The 22,387-nt window shown below is 49.9% G+C and overlaps 1 protein-coding gene across 1 annotated transcript in view; it reads right to left on the bottom strand.

Annotated features, from left to right (window-relative positions):
- Positions 1–22,387, bottom strand: part of MPPED1 (metallophosphoesterase domain containing 1) — a 67,287-nt gene that overhangs the window by 35,402 nt on the left and 9,498 nt on the right. Inside the window, exon 2 of the mRNA XM_021668669.2 lies at positions 21,771–21,952. Coding sequence (XP_021524344.2) covers positions 21,771–21,952 — 182 coding nt within the window. The remainder of the gene's footprint in view (positions 1–21,770; positions 21,953–22,387) is intronic.

Below are 22,387 nucleotides of genomic sequence, written 5' to 3'. Positions count from 1 at the left end.
CCAAGAAAAGCAAGAGGACAGATGACCTAGCACATCGCATCACACTGCAGGGGGTCGTTTAAAGCTCTGCAGAAGACTTGAGGGTACATAAAAGATTATGATGGATACATGAAAATATAAGCAAACAAACAAAATAATTAACTACTTAAAAAATAATGTCATATAATGAATATTCAACCAAAAATTATGATAGGAATACTAACAGGTGAAAAGATGTGTATGGGAGTGGGGAAGCTAAATCTCAAAATCTTCATTTCTCATTGTAAGAAATCTGAAAGTAATGTCTGAAATTGAAAAATCAAAACATAGCAATCCCAGGTTGTTCCTTTGAGAAGTAGAAGCAGCTCTAGAGTTGCACTGGGAGTGGGAACCAGGCTGGGGAGGGGGTTGCTATCTTGAGCATAAGCCTTGTAGCACTCTGTGACTTACAGCGCACATATATTAACTGAATGCAAATAACATGTTGATAAAAAGAAGCATCTGCAAAGCCAGGTGCTTCTCATCCACTTCCCAACTCCGTCCAGAGCCACCTGACATCTCACTTGCTCTGCCTGTTGCTCAAAACCTACAACCAAAGCAAACTGGGCCACAGTTAAGATTGATGGAAAAACAGAGCAGGTAGAAAATCAAAGCTGGCTGATTCCGCCGAGATTCTGAGGGTCCGAATGCTGGGATGACTCTGGCACCAGGTTCAAAGGCAGGTGATCCAGCTGAGCAGCTCTTCACCTGGACAGGTCAGGCAGCCACTAATACAATAGCTGTATTCCCAAATAGCTCATCCCTGTAATCCCAGCACTTTGGGAGGCTGAGGTGAGTGTATCACTTGAGGCCAGGAATTTAAGACCAGCCTGGCCAACATGGCAAAACCCCATCTCTACTAAACATTCAAAACTTAGCCAGGTGTCATGGTGTGCACCTGTAGTCCCAGCTACTTGGGAGGCTGAGGCACAAGAATTGCATCAACCTGGGAAGCAGAGATTGCAATGAGCCAAGATTGTGCCACTGCACTCCAGCCTGGGTGACAGAGTGAGACTCTGTCTCGAAAGAAAGAGAAAGAAATAAAGAAAGAAAGAAGGAAGAAGGAAAGGAAGAAAGACAAAAGAAAGAAAAGAAAGAAAGAAAGAAAAAGAAAGAAAGAAAAGAAAGAAAGAGAAAGAAAGAAAAGAAGAAGAAGAAAGGAAGGAAGGAAGGAACAATAGCCAAAACCTCCCCAAATTTGATGAAAAACATTAATCTACACATCCAAGAAGTTCAAATAACTCCAAACACAATAAACTCAAAGAGGTCCACACCTAAACACATCATAATCAAACTGTCAAAAAGCAGAAAATCACTCATCACACACAAATAATCCTCAATAACAGCTGACTTCTCATCAGAAACCACAATCACCAGAAGGCAGTGTGATACACAAATGCTGGGAAGAAGGACTGTCAGCCAGCAATTCTACATCCAGCAAAACTATCCTTTAAAAATGGAGAAATTAAGTCATTCCCAGATCAACAAAAACAAACCACATCTGTCACTAGCAGCCACTCTCCACAAAACATACTAAATAGACTCTTTCAGAAAGGGTACCAGACAGTAACTCAAATCCATATGAAGAAACAGAGCACCAGTAAAGGTGGCTACACAGGTAAATACAAAAGGCAGTACAACTGTATTTGTCTGTAACGCTTTTGTTCTCCTATGCGGTTTAAAAGACAATAACATTAAGGAATACAGTCGTGGACTGTTAATGACAGAGACGCATTCTGAGAAATACATCATCAGGTGATTTTGATATTGTACAAACACCATAGAGTGTACTTACACAAACCTAGATCACACAGCCGACCACACAGCAAAGCTATACAGGAGAGCCTGTCACTCGTAGGCTACAAACCTGGACAGCATATTATTGTCCTGAATACTCCCGGCAATCGTAACACAATGGTAAGTATTTGCATATCTAAACATAGAAAAGTAAGTAAAATTACAGTGTTATAATCTCACCGGACCACTGTAGTATATACAGTCTGTCGTTGACAGAAACATGACTACACAGCACATGACTGTAGTTATAAAACTGTGCTAATGAGCTTCTAATGCACAAAAATGTAATTTGTGTGACACTAATAGCAAAAGGAGGGGGAGGGAATGGAACTCACATTAGAACACAGTTTTTGTATATTTATGAAATCAGGTTGCTATTAATCAAACCTAGATCGTTATAAGGTAAAAATAAATTAATTATAATCCCCAGGGCAACAACTAACAAAATTTTTAAATATAGTAAAAGAAATGAAATTAAAATAGTGAACTAAAAAATATGTATTTAACACAAAAGAAGGCAGTAATAGAAGAAAAGATGGACAAAAAATATATAAGATATATACAGAACAAAGAGCAAAATGGCAGATGTAAATCCTACTTTGTCAGTAGTTATATTAAACATAACATGCTTAAACGCTCCAGTCAAAAGAAGGCAGAGATTAAAAATTGTAATTTTTTAAAATCCAATTATATGCTGTTTATAAAGACACACTTTAGATCCAAAGAAACAAGTGGGTTGGAAGTAAAAGAATGAAAAAGATATACAAACAGTATCCAGATGCCAAAAGAGAGCTGCAGTCTCTATACCAACATTAAAAAAACAGATTTGAAGACAAAACTGGTGACTAGAGAAAAGGAAGAATATTTCATAATGATAAAAAGCCCAGAAACAGATGGCTTCACTGGCGATTTGCATCAAACATTTCAAGAATTAACAACAGTCCTTGACAAACTCTTCCAAAAAGGAAAAGAGAAAACACTTCCTAGCTCAGTCTAGGAAGCTTTGATACCAAAACCAGACAAAGCTATCACAAGAAAAGAAAACCACAGACCAATATTTCTGCTGAATATAGGCGCAAAATCCTCAGTAAAACACTAGCAAGTCAAATCAAGCAACAAAAGATTAGACACCTATAAAAAGGGATTATACACCATCACCAAATGGGACTGAACCCAGGAATGTAAGGTTGGTTCAACATACAACAATTAATGTAATATACTGTAATAATAACGGGGAAAACATATGACCATCTCAACAGACACAGAAAAGCATCTGACAAAATAAAACACCCTTTCATGATTTAAAAAAACAACAACAACACTTGGCCAGGCCTGGTGGCTCATGCCTGTAATGCCAGCACTTTGGGAGGCTGACATGGATGGATCATTTGAGGCCAGAAGTTCAAGACCAGCCTGGCCAAATGGAGAAACTCGTCTCTACTAAAAATACAAAAATTAGCCAGGTATGGTGCTGCATGTCTGTAATCTCAGCTACTCAGGAGGCTGAGGCACAAGAATCACTTGAACTCAGGAGGCAGAGGTTGCAGTGAGCCTAAATTGCACCACTGCACTCCAGCCTGGGTGACAGAGCAAGACACTGTCTCAAAACAAAACAAAAAACATGTAACGAACTGGGAATAGAAGGGACCTTTTCAACCTGGCAAAGAGCATCTCTAAAGGTCCCTCAGTGAGCTGGGCATGGTGGTGCACACCTGCAGTCCCAGCTATTTGGGAGGCTGAGGCAGGAGGATCACCTAAGCTCAGGTGCTCAAGACCAGTCTAAGCAATATAGTGAGACCCTGTCTCTAAATAAACAAGTAAATACATACATATTACAAATCCCACAGCTAACATCATACTTCATAGTGAAGGACTAAAAGACTTCCTCCTAAGATTGGTCACAAAACAAGGACGTCCACTCTTAACATTTCTATTCAACATTGTGCTTGAGGTTCTAACCGGGGCAATGAAGCATGAAAAAGAAATAAAAGCATCTGTAATGGAAGGGAAGAAATAAAACTGTCTCTACTCACAGATGAACATGATCTTGTGGCCACAAATCAAGGAAGCCAAAGATTGTCAACAGCCACCACGAGCTACAAGAGGCAAAGAAGGATTCCCTGCTTCCTCCCCGTCACGGAGCCGCCTGTGTTCCAGTAGGAACACAGCCCTACTGACATCTGAATGTTAGATTTCTGACCCCCAGAACAGTGACAGGATACATTTCTGTTATCTTAAACCAAGAAGTTTGTGATAATTTGTTATGGCAGCCTCAGGAAATTAATACAAAAGTCAAACTGCTGGAAACTTTCAAGCAATTAAAAGGCAGGTGGGCGGGGGGGACATTATCTTCACAGAATCAGCAGTAAGACTGACAGCTGATCATCCAACACAGAGCAATTACTCTGAGTAGTTACGTTGCTGAGATTACGAATGGGTTTCCATAGCTTCCCACAACAGACTCGAAAATGCTCTGAGAAGTATGTTGGAAACAGAAAATACCTCTAGTGATGGCAGTTTCACCTGTTACAGGCTAAAAATTGTGTCCCCTCACCCCTGGAAAATGTGTATGTTCAAGTCTTAAACCCTAGTAGCTCAGAATGGGATTGCGTTTGGAGACAGGTCCCTTAGGGAGATAGTTAAAGTAAAATGAGGTCATATGAGTAGGATCTCATCTGATGACTGGTGTCCCTATAACGAGAGGACACTGCCCTGGCACAGTGGCTCATGCCTGTCATCCCAGCACTTTGGGAGGCCGAGATGGGTGGATCACCTGAGGTCAGGAGTTTGAGACCAGCCTGATCAACAAGAGAAACCCCATCTCTACTAAAAATACAAAAATTAGCCGACGTGATGGCGGGCGCCTATAATCCCAGCTGCCAGGGAGGCTGAGGCAAGAGAATCGCTTGAACCCGGGAGGTAGAGGTTGCAGTGAGCTGAGATCGCACCACTGCGCTCCAGCCTGGGCAACAGAGCAAGACTACATCTCAGGGAGAAAAAAAAAGAAGAAAGGAGAGAAGTGATCACAGAAACAGGTATCCACGGTGGACAGCAGCTCCCTAAGCAGACAGGATCGGTACCCGGGCAGGAGCAGCCCACACAAGAAAAGCATGGAGGTGGGAAAACATCCAACAGATGTGACAACTGCCCCGAAGCCTCGGGCAGACAAAGGGGAGGGGTGGAGCCAGACCTAGAAGGGACCGTGGGGCCTTGACCCCAGGAGCAGTGCCTGGACTCACCCGGGGCACAGGGGGAAACCCGTGCAGAGTTTTGAGGCGGTGCAGCACGTGGTTGGATCAATGAACAAAATACTTCCTTCAAACACCAACATGACAAATGTTAGTTTGGAAAGTGACTATTTTGAGAGGTTGGGATGTTACCAAAGAAAGCCTCGCTTTGTCAGCTCGATGCTTCCCCTTCAGTGTCGTGGCTGTCAAACCAGCCCAGAATTAGCTCCAAACGGCCTTCCGCGAGCTCTGGCATCTTCATTTGCATGGCGCACACTCCGAAAGGTGTGAAATTCTTCTTCTTAAGAGAGACCAAAGAAACAAACCTATACACTTCTAAAAAATCCGCTTTGCTTTTAAAACAAATTTCAAAGAACTAAATTCTAACTCTTAAACACACAATTTTAAAAAGCGGAAGTCCTGTTTGGATGATATTAATAGTAGTAATTAAAGTTACCACCGGCTGGGTGCAGTGGCTCAAGCCTGTAATCCCTGCACTTTGGGAGACCGAGGCGGGCAGATCATGAGATCAAGAGATCGAGACCATCCTGGCCAACATGGTGAAACCCCGTCTCTACTAAAAATACAAACATTAGCTGGGCATGGTGGCACGCACCTGCAGTCCCAGCTACTCGGGAGGCTGAGGCAGGATTATTGCTTGAACCTGGGAGATGGAGGCTGCAGTGAGCCAAGACTGCACCACTGCACTCCAGCCTAGCAACAGAGCGAGACTCCATCACACACACACAAAAAAAGCTACCATCAACTGAGCCATCTACTCTGTGCCAGGCACTTTAGATGTGTTCATAAAATCACCATCACAGAAACAGCTGTGTGTGTTATGCATCTACCCCACGCCAGGCCCTATGATGAGCCCAGATCACCCACTGCCTCATGAACTCTCCCAATATCAGCTCCCTTTGATAGATGAGAAAACTGAGGCTCAGAGAGCAGACAGAACATGCCCAAGGCCACATGGCTGGGAAGAGCAGAGCCAGGATGCAAACTCGAGAGGTCCTTCAGGACCCACGAGCCTAGGCAGAATCCCAGCTGCAATGCCTTATTCAATCCTCAGGACAGCCCTCCAAAGCAACTGTGTGGCCCCATTTTTTAGGTGAAGACACTGAGGCACAGGGGAGGGATGACCTTCTCAGGGCTGCCCAGCAGGCACGTGGCCAGGCAGGGCTGGGAGGGGGTCTTCCCATTCCTTTCCCCTGGCCCCTATCTCATTCAGGAATTAAACTAGCCCAGGTCCATCAACATGGCTGCATCATGGCTCCCTCTGAAACCCAAATAAACCCTGCAATGGGGGAGGCTCCAAAAGCCACAGAGAACACTGAGTGGGAGGGAGGTCACTCATACCTGAGCAGAATGGGGCTGGTCCCACTGAGGCAGGCGGGGGGCTACGCCCTGCGTACCTCCTCCCCAGAGTGCTTGCTGGTGCCCCTGACTCTACAAACCACTGCCACCCAGCTGGGCCTGCCCATTCTGCTGCCTCATCCCTCCAGCTGCCTCCACTGCCTTTCTGCTTCTAGAACGCACCTCGCTCAGGAGAGATGGAAACAATGAAGGGTTCACCCTGCACCTGCCCGGAGCTTGCACTTCACCTGCATTTTCTTACTCCAGTCTCACCAAGGCCCCATGAGAAACATCCCGTTACTTCCCCATTTTTCCAAATGATAAAACTGAAATCCAAGAGGCTGTTACCCGCTAGAGGTCACACATCGAGGAAGCAAGGTGGCCCAGCTCTGGTTTCAGTTCAGAGTCTGAGCGCTCAACCATGTCCCCCCCGAGGCATGTGTGTGGCCCTCAGCACCCAAGTTTCTCCCTCACTGGGTGGCAGGTGGAAGAGTTTCAGGATGCGGGGATGGGGCCGAGCAGGGGATCGAGGCAGCTGGAGGCCTAGCATATGCACAGTCAGCCAGGACACACACAGTGGCCACATCTGTAACTCGGGGCCATGGGAAAAGGGGATGAGTGCATTCCTTGGCTTAGCCAATAACAATCCTTAGAGCGTGGGGTGGGGGCAGGGGAAGCGGTTTGGCACTGTCCGTCGTGCTGAAAATATGGCTCCATACCCAACTATCCAGATCCCCGCCCTGGAGACCTGCATGACCTCCAGAAACAAAGGTCTCCTTAGGTATTAAAAAAATAAAAAATTTACAGCTGGGCATGGTGGCTCATGCCTGTAACCCCAACACTTTGGGAGACCAAGGCGAGTGGATCATCTGGGGTCAGGAGTTTGAGACCAGCCTGGACAACATAATGAAACCCCGTCTCTACTAAAAATACAAAAATTAGCCAGGTGTGGTGGGTGCCTGTAATTCCAGCTATTCAAGAGGCTGAGGCAGCAGGGTCACTTGAACCCTGGAGGCGGAGGTTGCAGTGAACTGAGATCATGTCACTGCACTCCAGCCTGGGTGACAGAGCAAGACTCCATCTCAATTTAAAAAAACTAAAAACAAATAAATAAATAATAAAACATTTAAAAAGAGCTTAGATCTTGGGTTGGAATCCTGACTCACTTTTCTTTGCTGTATGACCTTGGGCAAGCTTTCTCCTCCGTGAGCTCAGCTTTTGCATCTGCAAAGCAGAGGCAGCAACAACAGACACCTCCAGGGATGTCTAGATGTGCTGTCCATCACAGTAGCCATGAACTCCCTGTGGACATTTAATTTCAAATCAGCTACAGTGAAATAAAAACACAAAAGTCAGTTTCTCAGTCACACTAACTGCATTTCGAGTGCTCAATGCTCACATAGGGCTCGTGGTTACCACACTGGGCAGCACAGATATACAGCATTTCCACCCTCTCAGGAAGTTGGACAATGCTGGTATAGGACTCTGCTACTCAAAGCGTAGTCCCCAGGCCAAGTGCAGTGGTTCATGCCTGTAATCCTAGCGCTTTGGGAGGCCGAGGCAGATGGATCACTTGAGGTGAGGAGTTCAAGACCAGCCTGATCAACATGGTGAAACCCAGTCTCTACTAAAAATACAAAAATTAGCCTGGTATGTGCCTGTAATCCCTGCTACTTGGAAGGCTGAGGCAGGAGAATCACTGGAACCCAGGAGGCAGAGGCTGTATGAGCCAAGATTGCGCCATTGCACTCAAGCCTGGGTGACAGAGTGAGACTCTGTCTCAAAAAAAAAAAAAAAATCAAAATGTGGTCCCCAAAAGAGTCCTCGAAAGAACAGAAGGGGCATCGCTGGGAGCTCATTAGAAATGCAGAATGTCGGGCCAGGTACGGTGGGTCATGCCTCTAATCCCAGCACTTTGGGAGGCTAAGGCAGGCAGATCATGAAGTCAAAAGATCAAGACCATCCTGGCTAACATGGTGAAATCCCGTCTCGTTAGCTGAGCATGGTAGTGGGCGCCTGTAATCCCAGCTACTTGGGAGACTGAGGCAGGAGAATCGCTTGAACCCAGAAGGCGGAGGTTGCAGTGAGCCAAGATCGTGGCCACTGCACTCCAGCCTGGCAACAGAGTGAGACTCCTTCTCAAAAAAAAAAAAAGAAAGAAAGAAAAAAGCAATGCAGAATGTCATGCCTTCCAGAGACCTGCATAATCTGCACTTGGACACTGAAGTGTGAGATGGGCCAGTTGTGAGGATGAACTGGTGACCAGGAGGGGACACCACATGCATGAACAGTGACAGCACCTGCTGGTTTCACTCTCTCTAAGCGGCGATCACATTCTCCAAACAACTAGTCCCCGGCTTCTGACAACATTTATGCTGAGTGCAGGTGCAGGAGGTGGGCAGGGGCAGGTTGTATAGACAGGGAAATGGTGGAAACTACCAGACATTTCATAAGTTTATGTGCACGCGGGGACAGAGTATTTTAATGCTGTGCTGGCCAGGATTTTCTGGCTTGTTGATTATTCCTGTTCTGGAATAAAATCCTGTATGAAAATGACATATTTAAAAATCTACAGGCTTGTTTCATATCCAAATGCCTCTCTCCATGTTTGTGAAAAGAGAGAAAAAGCATATCAGTAAGAAAATCTTGCTTACACCGACTTCTGAACAACCAACCAGCGATTTCTCCCCAAAGGGTCCACAGCCTTGAATGAGCTGGAGAGAAACAGCACAGGAAGAGGAAGATTCACACCAGGGAACCTGGCAGAACCCCAGACTGCATGCTTGGCACACATCATCTCTCATCCACAGAACCACCAGCCGGGGGAGGAAGGCACTGCCATCCTCCATTGCACAGGAAAGTCACCTGCCCTCCGTCTCACACCTGGGAGGCAAGTGAGAGGCAAGTGAGTGGCAAGTTAAGCCTAGATGGTCCAACTTGGTCCCAGCCTACCACTTCCCCCTCTTCTGTCTCCATTGTGTCATGGTGCTTTCTTGTTCGTGTGGCTCTCAAGTGGAAGTCTTGTTCAATTTGCTGCCCATGGTATCTCTGGCGTCTAGCACAGGGTGTAGGACGACGAAGGGGGCCACCGATGTTTGTTGAGTGAATGAATGATTGCAAACCAAAGGCAAATAGCAGCTTCATCCTTGAGCCCTTGGTTAGCCTCATCCCTCGAGCTGGAAGGCCTATGCTCACACTTCATGTATCCAAGCACCGCCCAAATGCCCAGGCCATCTTACTTGCCACCTCCTGCATGAAGCCCCCCTGAGTTTCCCTACTGGGTCCCATCCCCCATCTGGGCTCTGCTTCTTCCACTCACTCGCTCAGACTCTCCATGGAGTTCCAGCCACATCTTTCTTGCCAGTCCTCACATGTGCCATCAACACCCCCAACTCAGAGCTGCTGCCTCTGCCCAGACATGGGCACGGCTGGCCGCCTCCATTGAGGTCTTCATGCAAACGTCACCTCGGCAGAGGGTCCCAGCCTTCCCCATCCCTTCACGTCCCCTTAGCCTGAACACCCCCCATCATATGACAGCTGTTTATCTTCTCCCCTGACTCACAAAGGCAGGAACTAGTTTTGTTCACTGCTGCATCCTGAGTGCCTAGAATTATGCCCAATGCAGAAAAAGTGCTCAGGAAACACCTGTTGAGTAAACAATCAAGCGCAACCTGAAAAATGCTAATAACGATGACTAGTGTGAGGCAGAGTCAAAAACACATTAAAAGTAAATACCAGGCTGAGTGCGGTGGCTCACCCCTGTAATTACAGCCCTTTGGGAGCCCAAGGCAGGCAGATTGCTTGATCTCAGGAGTTCGAGACCAGCCTGGGCAACATGGCAGAAGCCCATCTCTACAAAAACTAGAAAAACCAGCTGGGTATCATGGTGCATGCCTGTAGCGCCACCAGCTACTCGGGGGGGTTAAGGTGGGAGAATCACCTGAGCCCAGGAGGCTGAGGCTGCAGTGAGCCATGATCACATCACTGCACTCCAGCTTGGGTGACAGAGAGAGACCTTGTCTCAAAAAAAAAAAAAAACCAGAATGTAAACACAGTAGCTCATACCTATAATTCCAGCACTTTGGGGGGCCGAGGTAGCCGGATCACCTGAGCCCAGGAGTTCAAGACTAGCCTGGGCAAAATGGTAAAACCCCATCCCTAAAAAAATACAAAAATTAGCATGCATGGTGGTGCATGCCTGTAGTCCCAGCTACTCAGGGTGAGGTGGGGGACTAAGAAAAGAGGATTGCTTGAGCCCAGGAGGTTGGGGCTGCAGTGAGCTATGACTGTGCCACTGCACTCCAGCCTGGGCAACAGAGTGAGATCCCATCTGCAAAAAAAAAAAAAAAGAAAAGAAAAGAAAAAAGGACACACCAGAGGAAAGATATAAATAAGATGGAAGCAAGAAGGGACAGGGTAGGTGTGTCCCAGGGTTCTTTGGTGAGGAATAAAGCCATTGTTTAATTTTAGGCTGTATTAAGTCAGAATGCACATTAAAAATTTATGAGTAACTACTAAACATATTTAAAAACAATATAGAATTTCCAAACCAGTAGAGGCAAAAAAAAGAAACTTCAATCAGTCCAGAAGAAGGCAGAGGTGTCGGGGGATAGAAAGCACGAACTGAATGACGGAAATGGGCATGTTTTATACACCAGGAAACTAAATAAATATTTGCTGTTATTATCCAAATACAAAACACTTTACCACACAGAGATTAGAAGGACACAGGTATGGGCCTTCAAGGTACTCCCAGTGGAATGAGATGGCTGTCAAACATGCTACAGGGGACCAATCAGAGGAGCTGGCACATCTCCCAGTAATTAGGGCCATTAGTCAAATTACCTTCTTCACTTTGGCCCCCAGGAAGCTCAGACCCTAGTTTCCCACTCAGAGCCCACAAAGCCCTGGGTGTTGAAATTCTAGGTCCTCCATCTGAGCTACTCTAATTTTTTTTTTTCAATCCTGGCTTTTAATTTATCATCATTATTGTGCCCTATTGATGCTATTTTTATAAACTATCTCCAGCCCTTTGACACAAAATGGTATATAAACAAGCAAACAAAACAATCCAAACAAGTAACAAACTACACAAAATAAAACTACACAAGAAGTTTCAGAGAGCCCAGGCCTTTCAGAGAAATGAATCACTCTACCTTGTTTAAATTTTAAGTTTTTAATTTTAAAACGGAGATACTTAGGATGATGATCTTCAAAAAAAAAATAGAGAAAGGGCCAGGCACGGTGGTTTATGCCTTTAATCCCAGCACTTAGGGAGGCTGAGGTGGGTGGATCACCTGAGGTCAGGAGTTCAAGACCAGCCTGGCCAACATGGTGAAACCCCGCCTCCACTAAAAATACAAAAATTAGCCAGGCGTGGTGGCGGGCAGCTGTAATCCCAGCTACTCAGGAGGCTGAGGCAGGAGAATCGCTTGAACCCAAGACAGGGAGGTTGTAGTGAATTGAGCACTCCAGCCTGGGCAACAAGAGTGAAACTCCGTCTCAAAAAATATATATGAAGAAAAAACACCACCACTGCATAACATGTTTGATACACACACACACACACACACACACACACACACACACACACACACACACAAACGGTGGGTCTCATTTCATTTCCAAAGCCATTTTGTTGTAAATAGATAATTATCACTTAAGCACACCTTTCAAGGGGTTTATACATTAACATGAAAATACTGTAATTACGGCTGGCCAAAATCACTTGACTACAACTTAGAATTATAGATTTTTCATCTTTCTTAGAAGTTAATGTTCTCCCTTTTAGCCTGTAAAACACAGCACAGCTTGCGAGGATTTTTTTTTTTTTGATGAAAAATATAGAAAATTAATTTTTTAAATGAAGACCAAACCTCTGCGCACAAGTCATCCATTCCTCATCTGAGCACTGATCTCACTCTCGAGGTTGTCACTCTATCAATCGCGCTGGCCATGTGACTACGCCACCAAAATCCCTGGACAGCAACCAGCCAGAGATGACAAGAGGCTGCTGAGTTTAAAAATAAAATTATTTTTAAAATATTCAATCTCGAGTCTTTGCGAGAATAACAATGTGTGTCTGGAAATGTCTGAACCAGGCCGTCGCACCAGATCCATCTCTTTTCCCCATTGGTACCAAGTTTCTGCTTTATTCCCTAGAACCCATTTTAAGTCTATATCCAGAGAGAATTCTTGTTAGCTCTTAAAAAAAAAAGAAAAAAAATTGATTGGATTTTTTTTTAATTGAAGTGACTACATCACAAAATTTGTCTTTTCTTTTCTCATTCCTTTAACAAATATTTATTAAACTCCCACCTTGTGCCAGGCTGCCAGGCCCTAAGAATACCAGGTCACCCATCCCCCTTGCCCCAACCCCACCAGCATATCCTGTTGATTCTGCTTCCAAACCACAGCCAAGCCCTGACTGTGCTCTCCCTCAGCCACCTCTAGGTCCAGTCTGAGCTACCCTGGCCTCTTGCCGACACCTGCCCCAACCTCCCCTGTGCCCTGGCACCCTCTCCTGCCCGCCACAGTCAGGCTCCATCCAGAAGCCAGGAGGGTCCTTCAGAACCCCGAATCAGATCTTGTCCTCCCCTGCCTAAGGCCCCCAGGAGCCTCTAGAATAAAATCCATGCCCTGGTCCCAACCAGTCAGCAGAGATGGACCTCCTTCTTCAGCCTCTGCCCCAGGCTCACTGGGATCAGGCCCACAGGCCTCCACCGTGCACCAGGAATTCACAGCTAGGTCCATCTCAGTGCATGACCCCACCCCCCAGGGGGGTTCTTCCCAGCCATCTTTTTTTTATTTTATTTTTTGAGACTGAGTTTCACTCTTGTTGTCCAGCCTGTACTGCAATGGCATGATCTTGGCTCACTGCAACCTCCACTTCCCGGGTTCAAGTGATTCTCCTGCCTCAGCCTCCCAAGTTGCTGGGATTACAGGCATGTGCCACCACACCCGGCTAATTTTGTATTTTTAGTAGAGATGGGATTTCTTCACATTGGTCAGGCTGGTCTTGAACTCCTAACCTCAGATGATCTGCCTGTCTCAGCCTCCCAAAGTGCTGGGATTACAGGTGTGAGCCACCACACCTTCCCCAGCTATCTTATGTCAAGAAGTCTCCCATCCTTGCGTTGACCCAGCCCACCCCATGCATTGATCCACCTGTGGTTGCGTCCAACCTCAGGCCACCTGGGCAGGGACACTTCTGTGCCACTCATTGCTGAATCTCTAGCACCAATCCAGTGAACGCGGTAGCCCCTCACGCTGCGTTGACAGACTGGCGTAGACCCCGGCCTTGGCTGCCAGCAGTCGCAGCCCCGCAGAAGAGGCGGGAGCTCTAGTAACCCACGCTGGGAAGCGCATGAGCCGCCAGGGCCCTAAGTGTCAGGAGGGGCTCAGTTCACACAGGGTGCACACGTGATCTCATCTGATTGAGGTGGACACTCCATGGGGGAGAAGAGAGGCCAACCGGCTGGTGAGGACAGAGCCAGAAGTGACTGGCATGCAGGGTCCTGACCTCAAGCGCTCAGTGCCCTGCCAGAGTGAGAGGCCGCAAGTCCCAACAGAGCCAGTGTGAGGCCTGATGGACTGCCCTGCAGAGCCGGAAGCACTGGCACCCCATTCCCAGGAAGACTCACCCAACGGCACCCTGCACGAGTGAAGCAGAACACCTCCACCTCCCAGAGGCCGGAGCAGCCCTGCACAGGGGCAGGCACCCAGGTACCAGCTCTAGGTCCTGATCTGTAACAGGGGATGCCCACCCAGCACGCTCTGCAGCAGTTAGAAGGGGCGGCCACCGGGCAGGATCTTGCAGTGCGCAAGTCAGGAAAGGAAGGAAGAGCTAGGTACACCCAGGCAGGAGCTCGGGCGAGCAGGAGGGAGGGAGCTTGGGCATGCTAGTCCTTGCGTGGGTAGGTGGGAAGAAGGGAGGGGAAAAATAAAGAAATGAGACAAAAGCAGGGACTCACACAAGCTGCCAGGACAGAGAGTCATGAACTCTGAGCTGTGGATCGTCCCCATCCACATCCAAGGTCTGTCTCCTCCCCGTCAAGAAGAAGAGAGGATGCCAGACAGCAGCCGGGAGGGGAAAAACTTTGAGGGGCACATGGAGGGGGTCAACCGCCAGCTTGCACCAGAAAGTACCTGTTTCCCACAAATGACCTTAATTCCTGTGCCTGTGAGAGCCCTCCTGCTCCTGCAAGGTGAGGGCGAGGCCCCACCTGCTCCTTTCTGAAGCCCCCAGACTCCACTTGGAGCCTGGAACAGAGAACGTGCCCATCCTGCCTGGAGGGCACACTGGAATTACATCACAAAGAGGCAAAGCCATTGTGTGTGGCCCATTTCCAGGCAAACCCCCCACAGCCTCAGGCCTTCCACGCAGTGGCAAATGAGGCAAGAAGCAAAGAAACTGCCTTGACATGATTCTCCATTTCCCTTTCTCTCCCTTCCTCCCTCGTGGATTTTAATTAAGGGTTTACTTGCAAAAGACCTAGCTCTATTTCACTAAATCCTGGGACCCCTTTTATATTGTCTCCTATACCATGTTATGCTAGGGCGCCAGTACAAAGTTAATTATAACTTCTAAATGCGCCATCGCCAGGCCCTCATCTTCCTCCCCTACCTGCGTCTGTGAAGGGTAGTGCCACTTAATGAACAGGCACATCATGTGCTTCACAGACCCCTCCATTCTTTATTCCACCATCACCACTTGGCACCTTAGTGCCAGGCTGGGCTGGGCTCTGAGGACCCGTGCTGACCAGTGCATGGTCTCAGCCCTGGAGGGGCTCACAGAAGCTGTAGGAGGCAGGGGTCCCAGGAGGCTGGCACACGGGGCACCCACAGCAGCTCAGCAGGTGACACAGTGGGCAGATGGGACAGCAGGCAGGACAGACGACAGCAGTGTCAGAATCACAATAGATGACTGCAGACAGCCTCAAGGGAAAGGAGAGGGGATAGACACAGGAGCCCTGACTGAGAGGGTCCCAAACGCCATGGTGGAGTGCTTCATCTCACTACGCAGCCTAAGGAGATGGGTCAGAGGTTTAGGAGTTCAGTTTGGGTTAGAACTACTCTAAAACCCTGGCAGACACCCAGGAGGAGGTGTTTTGTAAGAAGACCAGATGAGGCAGTGGCTGGATCAGAGAGAAGAGGCATTCTGCAGGTGCAGGTGGAGTGAGAGCTGAGGGGTCTGAGTGTTTAGTTACCACTTGGAAAGAAGGTAGCTGAAAGGCCTAAGGATGGACCCTAGGAGGAGCACACTTTGGTGGGCAGGAGGGCAATGAGGAACAAAAGGAGGAGCTGGAGAAGGGTCCCAGAGAGGGAGGCCATGTGGAGGCTGGGGCAGAAACCATGTTAGACAAGTCTGCATCCAGCATCAGGCGCCGCAGAGCCGAGGGGAGGAGAGCCCGACCAATACAAAGCCACCTGTGTCCTCTGGGCAGTCACTCCCGAGAGCGGTGCAGCATCCTCAGGCTGTGGGGGCTGGAACGGGGGCAGTGAGGGCTGCGGAGGCTGCAGGCTTCCTGTGGCCGGGGATGGGGAGGCCAGCCTGGCACCTGCCAGTCACAGAGAGGGAAGCTTTAGGCATCATGCAAATTCCAGCTCAGGAACTGACAGTTCTTACAGGCATAACTGTCACGGCAACAGAATTTGGACCCAGCATTCTTGCCTTGGGAAAGATGCGGGTGGTGTCAGGGCCTTGGGGTCAGGGGCTCCTGGGAGGAGGGTGCTTCTCAGTGCTCAGGCTCCCCTCCCCTCAGCACCCTGGCCTCCAGGGGAACCTGCATGCCCACCTGGAATACCTGGCATATTTCATCAGGTCCAGAGCACCTGTGGCCCCAGCTTCTAGCTTCTTCCTTGAGACTCCAACTCAACCTACGCTCCCTGAGTGTTCTCAGATGGCTTCCCAAGTCCTGTGTGACAAGAGAAATGGCTCATACTGGTCTGCATCACAGTGCTGCCCTCCTTGAAGCCCCCATTTACTAGAGGGCCACCCAGAGGCATTCAGGCATACCCTGACCTGCTGGTGTCATCGTGGCCAGCTCACAGACAGGGCTGTGTCAGCGGGGTCCGCGTGCCACCCATGGCTGCACATCCCTCTCTGTCCAGGGCTTCTCTGGCTGGTGCTGGGCATGAAGCCTTGACCCTGTTCTCCAGGGGCTGACGGTGAAGGTGGGAGACACCCCCGCTGCTGCCACAAGGTAAGAGCCACCACCAGAGCCTAGACTCTGGGTGTACAGAGGAGGAGGGAACAGCTCTGCCCTGGATATAGAACAGCACCCAGCACATACTAAATGCTCAGTAAACTTGAGCTTTATAGAAAAACACCCCTAACCAAATGCATGGAATAGGTGCACAGTCCATCTCTCAGCCATGATCACCAAACCCTGGGGACCTGAGCCAACCAAGGTGTCTCGCTTTGTTCAGTGGGTGAGTCCCCCAAATACCAGCTGCAAATGGGCTTCTGTTCATGCTGTCACTCACAGGCATATGTTCCTCCTTCCTTAGTCTGAAGCCCATTCCTCCTTGAGCGGGGCAGGAGAGGCTTCACGAGAGGCAGCTCTGGAGGGGTGAAGGGAGCGTGGGCCCAGGACCAAGGAGGGGAGCTTGTTCTACGAAGGACAAGTCCAGCCGGCCAGTGTGGCTGGAGGGAAATGGTGCTGCTGGTGTTATAGCTTAGCTAATGAGTCTGTTTTGTGTGGGGCAAGAGTCAGGGAGTCGTAAGTTGTTCACAATGGCTGGATGACACCAGGACTGACCCCAGGCCCAGCGCTGTCCCACCCCCTCCTGGGATACACTTCCCACCAGATGCCCAGGAGCATTACCTTTGTTTGAGATTACCAGAAAACACACACACACACACCCACAGAAAATCAGACACAGGGAAAGAGATAGACAACCCTAAAGAAGAAGCTAAAACCCCACAACCCCACTACCCAGACACTGACTCTGGAACATTCTGGAGTTTCGGCCCTCACTGTGTGCACTCTGGCTCTACGATCCACCATGGCCTTTGAAAAAGTTTTCTAGGCCAGGCGCAGTGGCTTGCGCCTGTAATCCCTGTACTTTGGGAGGTTGAGGCAGGAGGATCACAAGGTCAAGAGTTTGAGACCAGCCTAACCAACATGGTGAAACCCCGTCTCTACTAAAAATGCAAAAATTAGCTGGGTGTGGTGGCACATGCCTGTAATCCCAGCTACTCTGGAGACTGAGGCAGGAGAATAGCTTGAACCCAGGAGGCGGAGGTTGCGGCGAGCCGAGATCTCGCCATTGCACTCCAGCCTGGGCAACAGAGTGAGACTCTGTCTCAAACAAAAAAAAAGAAGTAAAAGAAAAGAAAAGGCTTTCTAAAGGTTATCTCCCTATAAACACCTTCCCAAAGCACCCCTCGCCCTTAGGATCAGCCCCACACTCCTGTCCCTGGCCCAGGAGGCCTGTGTGGACCAGCACCTGCCCCACAGCCATGTCTCTCCCACTTCCCAATGCTCCCAGTGCTCTCTGCTCCCACCCTAGGGCCTCTGCAGCCACCGTGTCCTCTGCCTGGAACGAGTTCTGCCCAGATCTGCACAAGCCTGCCTCATTCTCAGCCTCAGGCCTGGCCCAACATCCCCTCCTCAGGGAGGCCTTCCATGCCCACCCAGGTGAATGGCCATCCCCACACGTCCCCAGGTGGGTCCCCGACAGACCTCATATCTCCTTCCAATGAAGAGCTCCCCCACCGCCCTCGTATCTACAGAGCCACAGTGCCGCCGCAGCAGCCTGAGTGGTAGACGCCAGTTCATGGGGGCAATCACAACATGTGCACAGCACTTAACAGTTTTCAAAGCTCGATTCTTTCCTCCATGCCAACAGAGCCTCAACCTTTGGAGGGACGCACGGCAGGGGAGCCTGACCGCCCCCATTTAAAATGAAGCCCAGAGGGGTCAGGTGGCTGCTGCGGTCACCCGGGCAGGAAGCAGATGCAGGATGTCCAACTCGGGACAGCATCGTCCACACCCTTACAAGGAGAGGCAGCACAGAGCTACACCAGGAGTCAGCGCTGGCTCCCACCGCCCGGGTGTAAATCCCACTTCTGCCATTTACAAGGTGTGTGATTTTGAGCAAGTGACTTCACTTCTCTGGGCCTTGGTTTTCTCCTCTGTAAAATGGGAATGATAAAAGTTCCTGCCTCATTCCATTGTCAGGAGGATTAAATGAGTTACCAATACACAAAAACAGTTTATAACAGCACCCAGCACATACTAAGTGCTCAGTAAACTTGAGCTTTAAAGAAAAACGCCCCTGGCCAAATGCACAGAATAAGTGCACAGTCCATCTCTCAGCCATGATCACCAGACCCTGGAGACCTGACCCACCAGCCATCCAAGGTGTCTCACTTTGTGCAGTGGGTGAGTTCCCAAAATACCAGTTGCAAATGGGCTTCTGTTCATGCTGTCACTCACAGGCAAATGCTCCTCCTTCCTCAGTCTGAAGCCCATTCCTCCTTGAGTGGGGGCCCTGACATCTGCAAACACTTCAAGGCAGCAGAGGGGCGAGGCCTGAGTCAAAGAACCTTTTGTAAAAGGAATAGCCCTTTACAAGTTGTAAATTCACACTTTCCACACCTAGTAACCCAGGCAAATAAAAATCAGCCAAACTACAAGTATGAATTATCCGGAAGATCTCCTCCCAAACGCCCATGGGAGGGCATTTATTGTTCTATTAGAAGCAGGTAGAGAGGGCCATGCGCATTAGCTCACGCCTGTAATCCCAGCATTTTGGGAGGCTGAGGCTGGTGGATTACTTGCGGTCAGGAGTTCGAGACCAGCCTGGCCAACAGATGAAACCCCATCTACTAAAAATACAAAAGTTAGCCAGGCTTCATGGCGCATGCCTGTAATCCCAGCTACTTGAGAGGCTGAGGCAGGAGAATCGCTTGAACACAGGAGGCAGAGGTAGCGGTGAGCCAAGATCACGCCACTACACTCCAGCCTGGGCAACAGAGGGAAACTCAGTCTCAAAAAAAAAAAAAAAAAAGACAGGTAGAGAGAGCTTTCTAAATGGCCCATTTCCATCGGCTGGCCCTCCCAAGCTAAAACACTTCCCTGCACCCCACCCCCGTCCCACCACTGCCACCTACAGAGTCGCAGTCACACCCATCCCCTTTCCAGCCCCAGCACCCTCCAAACCCCCCTGCCTCAGCCACAGCACGACATTCCTCCTTGCAACTGCCCCCCAGCACACCGTGGCCCCAGCCGTCCCCCTCGTGAACTTCCTCTCTTCCCTGTGCAGCCGCCCAACCCCTCTGTTGAGGCCCAGGCCCCAAGTCAGCTACTCCAGGAAGCCTTCCCCCGACCCGCAGTTAGCCACCATCAGCCCCTGCATGCTGATCCCACAGCCTTCGGTGACCACACCCACCACACATGCAATTATCTGGTTCATTCCCTCACTCTACGCTGACACGGGCACCTAGAAGGGCAGGCTGTGTATGAGAGACAGTCCTCACCCTTCAGAATCTCCATTCTCTTCTGTCAAATAGGGATGCAAAGGGCACCCACCTCAAATAGCTGTTCCCAAACTCAACAAGGTAGAGGTGATGAGAGCCTGCCACCCAGTGCCTGGCACACAGTAGGGGCTTGGTCCAGGGCGACTTCAGCCTCTCTGCCTTGGAAACGGCCTCTTGACGCAACCAAGCGGAGCCTCCTGTCTTTTGAAACCCACGGCAGATGGGACAAGCAGCGTCCCTCGGGGAAGGATCCCCTCCTGAAAGGCAGCCCAGACCTGACGCCAGTGTGGGCAAGGTGAGAATCGCAGAGCAGGCCTGCAGGAGCCCTCTCCCCCGGCCTGCACTTCCTTCAGCCCAAATAGCGCCTTTGATTAGAATTTCCCATTTGAAAAATCAATATTCAAAGCCCTCCGCCTGCCAAACAGAAGGGAAGGCCTTGCTTGTAAATATTTGTCTCGCCTGGCAGAGTCAGGCCCCTGGCTCGCCGCGGCCGCCCTGCCTCGCTCCCGGCCCTCTGCTCGTGCAGTCCCAGCCAACTGCACAGCAGGACAGCCCTGGGGAGGCAGAAGGGACCGTCTGGCAGCCACGTGGGGCTTCGCAAAAAGGTGAGTGGCCCCGCACCCACGCCTCCACGGCAGCAGGCCTGGGTGCTGGGCTGCACAGGGACCGTCCATCTGTCTTCCCAGGGTGGGGACAGAGATGCCTCACTGTGCGGTTTCTCTGGATTCCAAGGCAAGCGAGTTCTCCCGGGAGGTCCCCCAGGTTTACTTCTTATTTTACAAAAAAAGGACAAAGACAAACCCAGGGGCTGTGCTTATAAATGACTGCCCGCCATGGCGCCACTGCGTGGGAAAGGACTCTGCTGCTGAGACCAGCAGCTGCCCACCTCTGGTCCCTGGAGAAACCATCTCCGTGGCAGTGGGTGACTGAGCTAGGACGAACCAGCTGAGCACCCACCCTGACACCACCGTTCTCAGTGTCATTCATTCATGTGCTGGCTCAGCCATTCATTCATTCATTCGTCAATTTTTTTTTTTTTTTGGAGACAGTCTCTCTCTGTCACCAGGCTGGAGTGCAGCGATGTGATCTCAGCTCACTGCAACCTCCATCTCTCAGTTCAAGCGATTCTACTGCCTCAGCCTCCCAAGTAGCTGGGATTACAGGTGCCTGCCACCACACCCAGCTAATTTTTTTATTTTTAGTAGAGATAAGCTTTCACCATGTCGGCCAGACTGGTCTCAAACTCCTGACCTCAGGTGATCCACCCACCTCGGCCTCCCTAAGTGCTGGGATTACAGGTGTGAGCCACCACACCCGGCCTCATTCATCAATTCATCCTTCCTCAGCTTGAAGCCCATTCCTCCTTGAGTGGGAGCCCTGACATCTGCAAACACTTTGAGGCAGCAGAGGGGCGAGGCCTGGGGCAAAGAACCTTGTGTAAAAGGAAGACCCTTTACAAGGTGTAAGTTCACACTTTCCACACATAGTAACCCAGGGAAATAAAAGTCAGCCCAACTATAAATATTCATTATCCAGAAGGTGTCCTCCCAAACACCCCTACCTTTGCCAGGCACTGGGGCCTGGACACACAAAGGGACAGAGACATGAGCAAAGTCCCTTTGGGAGGGGGACTTCCAGGCCAAAAATAAATCCCACAAACAAATGGAAGGTCACAACCAAGGCAGGTGCTGGAGGAGGAGAGGTCCCAGGTGGATGGGAGAGAAAGGGGCATCTGGTCACAGAGGTCACGGAGGCTGACGAGGCAGGCACAGGTGAAGCAGGAGGGAAAGGCAGCCAGGGAGGGTGGCAGCCTCGGGAGCTGGGAGCAGCTTCCTGCTTCCTGTCAGCACATCCACCCGCCCAGGGCAGGAGGGACCTACCCAGCCACTCGTTGAATTTCTTCACCTCGCTCGGGAGCCCCAGCTCGGTGAAGTCCCCCGCGTGGATCAGCACGTCGCCGTATGGCATCTGGATGGGGTCTGTCCTTGAGTGGGTGTCAGAGACGCAGACGAAGCGGGTGTAGCCTGGAGGTTTGGGGGCATCGTGAGGCACTGGGTCCACCCTGCCGGGAGAGAAGACACCGCGGGTCAGGAGGTCGTGGAGCCGCGGGCCTGCAGGTGCTGCCTCCGCAGCCCCGTCCACGGCAGCTCACAGCCCTGTCAATGCCAGTCAGATCCGCCGGACCAGGGACTGGACGCCCAGCCCTCCCAGCGGGCCCCCCCGGCCCGATGCTGGACTTCCCTCCTCACTAGCCAGGCAAAGCTTATTTGGCGCCCGAGCTTCAGTTTCCCTGTCTGTAACGTGGAAACCTCAGAGAGCTGCTGTGAAGGTTAAAGGGGGTGAGAAGCAGGTGCAGTGAGTATCTGCCCTCCCAGTTGAATTGCTGCACAGCTTCCGGCCTTTGGTTCATCGTCACCCCCAGAGGGGCCTTTTCAAGATGTCTTGTCTTTCCCCAGACTTACCTCCCTCCCGTGAAGCTTTAGCAGCACAGAGATGT

This window comes from Aotus nancymaae, unplaced genomic scaffold, assembly GCF_030222135.1.
Source record: "Aotus nancymaae isolate 86718 unplaced genomic scaffold, 86718_ANA_hifiasm-v0.15.2.pri h1tg000076l, whole genome shotgun sequence".
Lineage (NCBI taxonomy): Eukaryota > Metazoa > Chordata > Mammalia > Primates > Aotidae > Aotus > Aotus nancymaae.
Note: the sequence above shows the minus strand (reverse complement) of the source record. Positions and strands in the feature narration are given on the sequence as shown.